Raw genomic sequence first — 12,929 nt, 5'->3', positions numbered from 1 at the left:
CTTGTAAACAATTATATTTTTTAATTTAATATTTTAAAATATTATTATTTTTATTATTTATTTAATATTATATCATACTTGATATTTTTTACTTTTTATTCATCCTCTTATGCTCCTTGACAGTTTATATTGAAATAAATTAGATTTAGAATATTATATTAAAATTTTTATCATGATAAATAGAATTTTAAAATTTATCTTAAGATAATGTTGTAATATAAATTGAAAAAACCTTTTTTTCCTACTTTGACTGTTTAGTTAATCACAATTAAATAGAATTCAGAGATCAGTGGATGAATGAATAATCTTAATCCATATATATTGAAGAAAACAATAATGAATGTACTTCATAATAAAATAATCATTTAAAATTTCAAAATATAAAGAATATGCATTAATAATTGTTAATGTTTTTATCATCTTATTATATTTTTTAAAATAAGCAAATTTTAATGAATTTTTTTTAAGGTACCAATTCAGTATCAAAAAAACAAAATAAAAAAAATTGTTAGGGAATATCTGAAAAGTTTAATTTATTCCCCCCACTAAAAAAATTTTAGGCTCTGCACTGTATAAGTTAGCCCAAGATAAAGAAATGAGAAGTAAGATTTAATTAAAGTGAAGTGCATTAGAGAATGAGGCTTCAAAATAGCTTATATTAAGAATAGGTATTTAACAAAAGTTGATGAGATTTTCAATAAGTTTCAAGAATAACGATTGAATCGTAGTTGACCTTAGCATTCCTCAATAAAAATAAAAATTTTTTATTTTATCGTTCCGTAGTTTAGCAAAATTAAAGTTAGAGAAGCTTTAAAAAATGAAGTGTTGAAAAGTTGTTGGACCTAATGATATTCAAGAGCTGTGAAAAATGTTTGGGGAATGAGGGAATTTATCGGCTTTACGAAGCTTTTCAATATCATTTTGAAGACTAAAAATGCATAAAATGAGGTGGAGAAAGAGTGCGTTGATTCTTATTTTTAAGACATAAAAGTGATGCACAAGAGGTGTGAATTATGAAGAAATAAGCTACGCGTCTTATATAAATATTATGAGAGAGAGTTATTGAGGCATAGGTTACGAAATGATACTAATGTTTAATCAAAATCAATTTTGGATCATGCTCGGGTAGGTCCTACTATGGAAGCTTACATTTATTACTTGAAAGTTTATGGAGAAAATATAGATAGAATAAGGCAAAAAAATTATATAATCGGTATTTATTGATTTAGAAGAAAGCTATGAGAAAGTTTCAAGAGAATGTTTGGAGAGTCTAGAAATAAAGAGTTAATAATACTTTATATTCAAATCATGTAAGGATAGTAATGCAGTAGATTGTTACTTTTTTGTGGTTCAAATTACAAGGTAGGTTGACCTGTAATTTTCCTATACCAGTGTGGATTACATCAAGGGATAAATCTAAGCCCAAATTATTTTGCATTAGTCATGGATGCTCTTACTAACATTTCGCAAGAGGATGTCCCTGGTGTATGCTTTCTTGCTGATATTCTTCTTGTTTGATAAGACTAGAGAGGGAGTTGAAATAGAACTTGAATTATGGAGGCCCAACCTTTAGAGTCTAAAGTTTTTGTTTGGGCAGATTTAAACTGATATATCGGAGTGTAATTTTAGTAGTATTGATTATTGGGGGATTGTGACTTTGGATGATCAGTCATTATAAGCAGCTGCACATTTTAGATATACTCGGGCCTATTTGGTTTCAAAGTGACCGTGAACTAGATGGCGGTATTTTATTAGTAGAATTCAAGTTGGATGGTTGAAGTGGAGAATGCTCGTGCCTGTTGTGTTGACTAGAAAGTACCAACAATCTTAAGCAGAACATTCTATAAGATGGTGGTAGACTGCAATACTTATGACACATAATTTTGGCCTTTAAAGAGAAGCATGGAGTAAGTTCGGCGTGGCATTAACTTTTTTCTGGGTATCCTCACTAGAATTGGTCTTCTTAATTATTTAAGTGAAAGATTGGTATTTCTTTAATCAAATTAGTTTTTTGATATTTTAATTTCAAACTGGTATTATAAATTCAACAGCAATTAATGTAAGTGCGCATGACTCTGGACATCACATTCATTTAAGGGCTCATTTGGTTTGGCTTTTGTTGTCGGTATATAATTGTTGAGAAATTGCTATAGAAAAACGCTGTCAGCAAAGCTGTTTGTGAGTGTATATAGGCCGGAGTTTTTTTTGGTTGCACTTATTGGTGTAGTATCTAGATGATATATGAAAATTAAATAAAAATTCTTGTTTTCGTAAAATTATTTAGGCAAAGTGTTGAGTTGCTTTAAACACCCTACAAGAAAAAGTGTCATCTTCCTTTTTTTCTTTAAGCGGGTTAATACTAAATGGGGGGTTAATATTTCATTATACAGTATTATTAATTTAATGTATTAAAAATTAAGTATTGATACAATAATTATTTCTTTTTTTAAATAGAAAAATTTAAAGAATTTTTTTTTTTTCATTAAATGCAAACAATTGGGGAACATTCTGTGCTAATAGCCCATTAAAAACATGTGTCTGTTATATGAATTATGTACATAAACCTTAAGAATTATTTTTACGAAAAAAAATAAAATCGAAAACTTGTTAATTTTTAAGTTTTACTTAGTTTCATCTTCAGTTATCATAGACAGTTGTATGCGAATTAAAATAGGCTGTAAGGCGCGTGTAATTTATCGTAGTTCGGTTCGGCATTTAAATCAACCCTTTTTTCTGGAGGCACTTTTTTGAATAGCTTTTTAAAAGTTTCGCTAGAAAGCAGGGTTCCTCAGACCATTTTGGGTTGGTAAAATTTTCATCATGGCAGTAAAAATATTATTCAAACTCTTAATGTTTTTAAGATGCAACATTCCCTATAGAAAAGGCATGGGGAACAGCTGAACCAATTAAGGTCCTACAGTGTGGAATCAGTAATTGAAGTGCACCTAGTGGGGTCCTGGAGGATGCTTTCTTCTTTGTTCTTTCGCTAGGATATTCATTTCAAGTGGCTTGTTCTCTAGAATTTTTGGTCCCTAGCTAAATAACCAATTCTCTTCTTGCTATTATTAATAGATCTCCAGGCAATTCGAAAGGCTTGAGGAGAAGAGATTATTTTGCAAGAAAAGATTTCTTTGGAAGATTGAGACGAGCAAAGAATTTACAAAGGCAAAAAATGACACGTGAAAATCACATTAAATTCTTCAAAATTCAGTGGCACTAAGTCTTCCTTGGAATATAGTAACTCACTGTGGAATAACAGGCTATACCATACTTATAACTATGCTTTGTCTGCGCTGTATGTAAATTATGGGACATGCTATTATGGATTGCTAAATTCTTTGTGTTTTTTTGTGCTTGCTGATTGATATGCTTTGCCAGTGAACTGATCGGTCCTTATTGGATCAAAAAAAATTATATTTTGAAGCAATGTGTAAGCCCAATATATTTCCCTGGCTTATCCCATAAGCTCTTTTTTCCATTATATACAGTAGTCGCAATTCAAAGTGAACCAATCACATTCTTTTACTTTTGTTTTACACTTTTTTAATGTTTGATGGCTTGTGAATATTTGGTATTTCAATTGGGAAGAATCTATGTATGCCCGAGTGAAAATTTAGTGGTTATTCTAATCTTTATTTTATTCAACGCTGCATTGCAATGCTTATGAGGAAGAAGTTTTCATGAGAACAAATTGAGCACCTTGGGAGCTTTCAAATGCCTTATTCATGACAAGGTCCGTTATTCCTATCATGTAATCGTATCTATGATATTTAGAAAGCTATAGAGACGTCCTGTTTGCTAACTCTTATGTATTTCTTGAAGGAGCAAAAGCTGGGCAGAGAAATCATCTATTATTGGCCGGTCAGCGTGAACAAATTACTAGCAATGTAAATGGCAAATTGGGGAAAGCGTATTCGTACTACTTTGGACTCAGCTCTTTAGCTAAAATTATTTGCATCAAAATTGCAAGATATTCAAGGTAATTATTGGTTATTTTGGCTCTTGGTGATAATTTGTTTTCTCATTAAAATGGTTATTTTGTCCATCATTTGAGATTTCTAAGGGTTTATAATTCGTGTGGAGACTCTAAACTCCTCAATAATGCTTTGATTTTAATCATCAATTGATTGCATATGACACAAATATGTATGCAATGGCTATCTTCATACATTTAAAACATAACCGTATACTTAAATGCATCCATATATGCATAACACATCTAATTAATCTATTTTGATATTATACACTAAACTATTTATCTTATTATAACTTAGTGAAAAAGTCTAATTATCATCATCATCATCATCATTAACCTTATCCCCAATTGTTTTGGCTCAACTTAGAATAATTAAATTTTTCTATCAATCCTATTGAAGATTATCTAAAGATAGTTTACAAATTGTGTCTTGAATAATCTCAATTAGAAATTTGTAAATATTTTTTAAAATAAATGGTCTTGGTTGAAGTAGTTTCGAAGCATAATCAATTAACTTTTTCTCGAATCTATTGCCAGAGCCAATTTAGGGTTGGGGTTTACTACCATACAACTAGAATCATAAAATATAATGTAAAACATGTATTAGAACCATTTAGGAATTTGTAATCAAAACCCTAATTTTGTCAACAACTTGCTTTTTTTTAAATTTAACTAAAAATAACAAACTACAGCTAACAAGTTTTGTAGCAATTGGAATAAATTTGAGAAATCAAGTGAGAGAATTTTGAAACAACCAAGTAACTAAAAAAGCATATTATAATTTTAATCATGCACATTAATTTCATTTGTGCCTATTAAATAAAATAAGGCACACTTGGCAATAATACAACACAAAGGTTGAAAATCGATCGGATAATACCAGAAAGTAGGAAGAGTTCACTGTTTATGATTCGATTGGGGTCAAATCCATCATATGAACCGGTGTTGTAATAAATATTAATTTTATTTAAAATTATAATATATTTATCTAAATAATGATGCAATTATATGAAATATATGACAAACAAGTTGAAACAAATAAATAATTATGAGCATAAAACAAGAGTAAATATATATTTTTTTAAAATTGCAAAGTATTGATGTAGCTTGACTAATTTCTTCATAATTTCACATCTAATTTTTCCATGAATTTTTAATTAGTTCATCTAGTAGGTGAAAATGGTGAACTCTATAAAATGAAATAAAGAAAATAAAATTGTTGAAATCAAAGACGTTTTGAAAAAAACCAATACTTTATTCAAAAAACATTTCTTCCCTATTTATAGATCTATATAAGATATCTTAATAGAAACAAATATTTCTGATTCATGCATAATAGCCCTATATACTCCTTCCTAAATTTAGCTACTTCACTATGGAAAGAATCAACATGGCTTGGCGTGATTCCTGTCTGGCTTCCCATGGATCATGCTTTGTGTCCGTCGGATCTCCTTTAAGGGGGAATGATTGGGATTTTAACACTCCCCCTCAAGCTGGGTAAATCATGGATCTTTTTATTTCCAGCTGGTTTTATTCTTAGAAAGGCAGATTATCTACCCTTTGGTAGGATCTATGATGCACCGACACTGTCTCTAAAAGAGGAGTGGGCCAGTGTCCCGACACGTATCCGACAAACACGCTTCTGACACTCCTCCGACACGTGTCAAGACATCTTTATTACCTGAAACATGTGTCTGACTAAAAAATATTTATTAAATTGGGCACGCATGTCCGCACACATATCTTAAATATTTTAAAATGATTTTTTTTAAAATATAATTTTCTTGTATTTAAAAGTTTTAACTTATTAAAATATAAAAACTAAATTTCCTTATTTTCCTATCCATAACATCAAATCATTGTCCGCACTTAATACCCCATTTCATCGAATATTCTCATTTGTCATTTATCTTCGGCAGTGAATGTATTTTCATCTCCTCTATTGATGACTGCATAAACGACATCGACAATCCGACTCCTCGACCATCTTAATATTAATTTTTTAAGCATAAATTCTAGTTAAATGACCTAATTTTCTAAATTATATTTAAAATGTATACTTGTTAAATTTTTAAAATATTTTAAAATATAAAAACTATAATCCAGTCCAAACTGTGTCGTGTCCTATATTTTCAATAATTTGACGGTGTCCGTGGTTCGTGTCGTGTTCGTGTTGTCGTGTCCGGTAAGACATATCTGCAAAGTTGACTTGTTGCATGACACCTGTTTGATACATACAAGACCAAATTGTATAACTTTTCTTTTAATTAAATGTCTATCAACTTTCTATCTGCTTTGGTCCTGTTATTGTTGGCCTGGATTGTGAGCTATGATAATTGCTGATTTGTTGTCCCAGATGCAACTCTATGGGTTCGTCCCACTTGATCCTTAATTCTTCTAGAATCATCTTGATCCATAGTAACGTGCTCACATATTCCAAGGCCATAACCCTATATTTTTGCTTCTGCAACTAAGATCTTGCTACTACATTCTTATTTTCTTGCTTCTCCCTGTATTAGGTTTTCCCTCCAAGGAATGTGCACATACCCAGAGGTAGTTTTCTATTTACTGGTGTCCTGTATGATTTCAGAATTAGTGTATGCTCTAGGATTTCTTGGTATCTTCTAAAAAAGGAATTCCTTTCCTTATGTTACCCCTTAAGGTGCGTAGTACTCTGTCTACTGCTTGCCTATGCAAGTCTGTTTTGGATTTTGAATAAACTAATTGAACCATACTACAACAATGCTTATTGGTCTCGTGTGAGATTGGATAGATCAATTTTCCCACTAGTCTCTAGTAGCCCTTTACTACATCTAGATCTCTGTCACTTCTCTCTCCCATATGGAGATTTGATTTACTGGCTTGGTGGCCGGTTACATGCTAGTTTTCCTGTTTTCTTCATAAGATTCTTTAATGTACTTTTGTTGTGAGATGAATATTCCTTGCTGGAAATGAGCTACTTCAAATTCAAGAAGTATTTAAGGCCACAATTCTTTGATATTCAAATTCCTTGGTGTGATTTTTCATTAAACTTTTCTTTTCTCCTTTCATCTTCCTAGTCAATGGTAATATCATCTACATAAGACTATAATATTGTAACTTCTTCCTGAGTCCGGTTGGTTTAAGAAGAGTGTTGGTCTCCATGACTCTGTCGATACCCATTAAGAGCATAAATTTTTGAGAATCTTCAAAGTCATGCTGGTGATTGTTTTAGCCCATAAATCCCCATATAAGGCTTTTTCTCACTCTGCATACTTTGGTCACCTCATAGATTTTTCTTTAAAATCTTGGTGGTAATTCTCCATAAATATCTTCTCCTTCAAGTCCCCCATGTAGGAACGGCATTTTTTTTACATCTTAATTGTTCCACGGTGCCAAGTTGTACTTCACTCTAGTGAAAGTATGATCCCGACAGTATTCATCTTTGCTACAGGTGCAAAGGTTTCCTGGTAGCTCAATATGTATATGTTTGAGTATAACCCTTTCAATACATAGTCCTGCTTGTACCTTTCAGTGTACCGTCCAGTTTGCTTTTACAAAGAAATATCCATTTGCAGCCGACTGGTTTTTTTCCGTTTTGGAAGTAATGATGATTTCCCATCGTATGTTTCTTCTTTGGGCCTGTATTTCATCTCTAATGACATTGTTTTCAAATCTTACATCAGATAAGGCATAAAAAATATTTTTTAAAAAAAATTTGGAATAAGAATTTTCTTTTCCTGCTTGTACTAATACCATGAAAGTTTTTGTGTGAGGTGAAAAGTTATTGAGGAATAGAGTTAGCTTATGTGATATAAGGGAGGTGGTGAATTTTTTCCTTTCCCCTTAAGTAGGTTTTTACAATTGAGACAACTTAGGTGGTCTTCCCGCTAGGCGATAGGAAAGTTGCATGTTTTTGCGAGATGCATCTTAGTTCCTTCTGTGTATTATATAAATTATTCAAATTGATCACAAAGCTTGGGAATGATTTTTTTCAGACATATTGGTATTATATAGTAAGGTAGTAATAACAAACTATAAATAACAATAATAATAGCTGAATTATATCAAGCAATAAAAGGCAATTATAAATACATTGGATTTTAATTAGGTCTCAAATATGAACTTAAGTTTTCATGGTTTTGTGGAACTGGGGTCCAAGAGTTCCTTCGGTTTTTGAAAAATCCCATGAATTTTGTTGTGCGGTTTCTTCTTTGGTCCCTTTTTCTTGCTGCGGTCGTCCGCCTAGATAATCGAGAAAGTTACCCCATCCATCTCTGCGTATCCGAGCGAAATAGGAAACAGAGGACGTCCGATGCGACGTCTTCTCCGGCTTATTCAAGCGTTCAAGCGAACATGTCTTCAAGCGCTTCCTTCTTGTCTTCTGATGTCTGGCGAACGTCTTCTTCCGAGCGGCTTCTTCCAATGCCAAGCGACCCATTTCTCCCATGTGGCTTCTTTCCTGATCAACCGAGAGAATACGACTCGCGGGAGATCGGTGGCCTTCCTCGATCTGAGAGGCGGTGAGGCCTTGGGTTCATCTCAATGTTAGGCTCCGCATTCCGGTAGACTTCTTCCCGCTTGCTCGGCTCCGATGGCTTCCTCTTCTGCCCGCTTGCTACAGGTTTTGTTGATGGCTTCCTCTTTACTTCGTTCGTGTTCTCTGATACCAATGTTGAAATAAAGAGGTTTGGGAGAAAATCATACTTTTCACAATTTTCTTCTTCCCATTTTATAGATCTATACAATATAAGAAACAATATTTAACAGATCTAATGCATAATAGCCCTAATAATACTTCTTTCTAAATCAGCTACTTCAGTATTGGAAAGGAAATGAACTTGGACTTTGCGTGTTCCTGCGGGCTTGCCCATGGATCATGCTTTGTGCTGTCCGGATCACCTTCAAGTTGGGAATGCGGGGGACTGTGCCCCCACAAGCTCCCCCTTAAATCCTCCCATGAACTTGTATATACATCTTTCGACTTCCTTAATATCTAATCTATTATATAAATCATTAAAAGATAAAATCTTTTACATTGCATATTACTTTTTTAAACTCCTTACAAACCACTTTATATATTTTCCAATTTTTTGAGCTTTTACATCTAAACGCATTTTTTATAATATATTTTTTTTTATCTTTTATTACACTTATTGATTCCACCACCAACTATTTTTACTATTATGAGCATTTTCTTTTGATACTTTAAGCACATCCTTTGCAACATTCTTAATATCACTAGCTACTTTTTCCTACATAATGTTAGCACCATCATGCACATTCAAAATCTTAAGATATTAATTTTTTCTCTCAAAAATATTATTAGTGTTCTTTAAATGCCCCCATCTAACCCTAGGACAATATTTTATTTTGTTTTTCATATTCCGCCACTTCATCTTAAAGTCCAAAACTAATATGCAATATTGTATACATAACATTTAATTCGGAATAACTTTATAATCTTTGCAATATCAATGATCTATCTCTTATAATAAAATAATTAATCTGTAATTTACTATATCCATTATTATAAGACTCATCAGAAAAGAACTAACAAAATCAATCATCCTAAGAGGTTGTCTTATTTTAGGGAGAGTTTAAGGAAAAATTAGCTTAAATCTTCCCAAACATAATTTTTGGGACTTTAAATCATATGTTTTTGATAAACCCCATTTCAACCCTCTTATTGGTTAAATCCATAATTTGTTAAAACTGGCCATTCAAAGGATTTAATGGATTTAAGGATTCTCCTCTGACAAATCTTAATTCATGCAATAAATTGTCAAATTGATTATGAAGATTTAGCAAGATTTAACTATTATCATGCGAAACAATTTTCAGATTGTAATCCTCTCAAGAGTTATTAATTCTAGATTTACAGAATTTACTAAATCCTACATGTAGTCAAATAGCCCCTAAACCTCATAGTCTGACTTTCAACTTAAAATATCCATTTCATATACAAATTTCCAATGAAAAAGCTGCATCCATTTCAAATTTTCTCAAGCAAGAACTTCTTTTCAATTTCAAAAAATTTACCTTTATTTTACCCACTCCCGACCAAATTTTCTCAAACACAATACCAGCGCTACAATGCCCAAAGCCTGCTTCAATGACTTTCAGTCATTACAAGAAAAGAAAACTTGACAAAAATTATGCCATCGATTTCTGAGAGAACTATGAAAATAAGAAGGGTCCCAAAAATACCCATACGGCCCATACCGATGCCCTGTGGTGCACTAAATCTATGAATAAAAAGTTCATTCGGTAGAATGCTGAAGCAAGAATCATCACAACTTTAACAAGAAATGCCAATCTTCAATAGATCTCACTTGACAACTTTATTAAAAATATTGTCTTCAAGCTCCAGGCTACCAATTTATTTCCAATGAAAAATCTACAACTAAACCCTAAATTATAAAGATAGAAATTATATCTATTTCAACAAAATCCATGTACATTACTTCAAATCGGGATATAAAAAAACCCAATGATAACCCTACCGCAAGGATTCCCTAGCCCTGTTTCAATTATTTACAATCAATACTACAAAATAAAAACCAATGAAAAACTAGGTCATTGTTCGTGAGAGATGTCCACGTAAAGAGGACGGGTCCGAAAAAACCCTATGCGGTGCTCTGCGGTGCCCTGAATCTATATGGATAAAGAAGCCAATTCGACTGAGATAAAAAACCTACCTGCTGAAGCGTGCTAGAGGGCGATACGGAGCCCGGTTCGTCCTTGCAACGCCGGAAGATCTTGGCAAACATTGTAAGAGATGACATACTAGCAAGATTGTAGGTTAAAGAGAGAGTGTTCAAGGAACGAAGGTAGTGCGCCAGTGTCTGAGAGAAAGCGAGGGGTTGAAGCGGCGAGAAACAAGCTTTGAGGCCCAAAGACAGATGCGGAAGACAGTTTTAGACTTTCTTCTCGGGCTGGATTGCTGGGCTTTTATGCTCTTCTCGTGCCTTACTCATTAAATAAAATAAAAAAAATAAAGGGGATTTACATTATTACTTATTTAATATTTAAAATTTTAATATTATATACCTATCACCCATAAAATAAATATGAGTACAAGAAATAAAATATTTAAGTTAATAGGATGGCATGAGTGGTAAGAATGAAATATAAGAATAATAAATTTGATATTAAAATTTTATACGAGTGATAAGAATGTAATAATAAAATTTTCGGTGTTAGATATATAAATAACATAAATAAAATGATATGTATGTAAATCCCCCAGAAATAAATAACTCCTTCATGAAATAAGCCATTAGATCTTCCTTTAAAGATCGAGATGCTCACATAAGAAATCAATCTTATTACTTGTCTTGAATATAACTTTCTCTCTCATAAGGCATAGCCAATTAGCTTGCTTAAGGTAAAGACTAAAGATGATATTAAACTTTTTCTAATATTAGAACGACGAAGAATAGTAATCATATATCTGAGCGTCAAATCTCCTTTATATTGTGCACCACCTTCTATGATATTTTCATAAAATATTTACATATTTTTAGTTTTTTACAACTTCTATAGCTTTATAGTCCATTGGAATTTATCATGGGCATCTCTTTATCAATTAAATTTCATGATATTATTTTTCTTTGCTTTTATTCCATATTTTGAGATCAAGCAAGTAATTTTCAATCCATCGAGGAACTCGTATCTCGTCCCAAATAATTTTACAATCAACTTCATCACTACTAATTGGGAGATTATCATAATTAAGCCATGCCATTAGATTCATAAATATTTCTTTCAAGTTAATAGAATGATGATAATTCACTTTGTTATGGATATCACATTAGTTCTCAAATCTTCTCATAAAACTAAAATTAAGGCTACAATTCTCTTTATCTACTTTTTTTTTTCATATTCATTAAAATCTTGACGAACGGACTCAACTCAATGAATGACTCATGAGCCAAACTTAATTAACTCACTAGCAAGCTTGAGCCAACCCTGACTCCATTCATTAATTCGTAAGCTAATCATCTAAAAAAAAATTAGAACTAAATGCACTTAAAATATATAAAAAATTCAATAAGTTCAATATAAAATTGCAAAAAATATAAAAAATTGTAATTATTTTCTATATTTTAATTGATTTCTTATAATTTCTCATTAAATTTCTTAATTTTTGTTATCGTGTAGCTAACTTAATTCATTATAATAAATGTTTAAATAAAAATGATTTTTTCTCTTTTATTCGTTTACACCTGCACCCTAGAAAACCAAAATTATGTCCAGTCCAATGATGATTTTAATATATTTCATTTCATTTTGATGAGTCCTGAAAAATTCACGGCGGCAGAGAGTGATAAAGTTTAACATCTTAGCATTGTACGAAGATCCAGCACACAAATAGAAAAAGAGAGGGTGTAACGTTCATAAGAGACACTAGAAATTTTACGTGGAAACTCCTGAAAAGGGGGAAAAACCACGGGGCCTAGCCCAGTCTGAATGAATTCATTAGTATTTGCAGTCCATTACAAATGAGGCCCTTAAGAGGAAGGTCTTGGTTCAATGTGACAAATATACATCATATATAGTATATTACATGGTGGGAGTTGGAAGAATCAATATTGACATGTTTGTTTGGGGCGACAGAACTATAGTCGGCGAGCGATGTAGGTCGGAAGAACCATAGTAGGCGGGTGACAGAGGTTGTAAAGACTGTAGTCGGCGGATGATAGAGGTCGGAAAGATCATTGTATGACGACAGAGGTTAGAAGGATTGTAGTCGGTGGGTGAAGGAGGTCAGAAGGACCGTAGTCGGCGAGCGACATAGGTCAGAAGGACTGTTGTATAACGACGGAGATCGGGAGTATCGTAGTCGGCGGGTGACGAGGGTCGGAAGGACCTTTGTCGACAGATGATGGAGGTCAGAAGGATCGGGCGACGAAGGTCGGAAGGACCGTAGTCGGGAGGCGACGAAGGACCAAAGGATCGTAGTCGGTAG

General features: G+C 32.6%; 1 protein-coding gene across 1 annotated transcript in view; it reads right to left on the bottom strand.

Annotated features, from left to right (window-relative positions):
• Positions 1-10,839, bottom strand: part of LOC110106424 (vacuolar protein sorting-associated protein 32 homolog 1) — a gene marked incomplete in the record, with an annotated part of 29,399 nt that extends 18,560 nt beyond the window's left edge. The window contains 1 exon segment of the mRNA XM_028697507.1: positions 10,678-10,839. Coding sequence (XP_028553340.1) covers positions 10,678-10,743 — 66 coding nt within the window.
• Between the last annotated feature and the right edge of the window lie 2,090 nt (positions 10,840-12,929).

The sequence above is a fragment of the Dendrobium catenatum genome, unplaced genomic scaffold (genome assembly GCF_001605985.2).
Source record: "Dendrobium catenatum unplaced genomic scaffold, ASM160598v2 fragScaff_scaffold_948, whole genome shotgun sequence".
In the NCBI taxonomy this organism is placed as follows: domain Eukaryota; kingdom Viridiplantae; phylum Streptophyta; class Magnoliopsida; order Asparagales; family Orchidaceae; genus Dendrobium; species Dendrobium catenatum.
The sequence above is the reverse complement of the archived record's forward strand: the minus strand, read 5'-3'. Positions and strand labels throughout refer to the sequence as shown.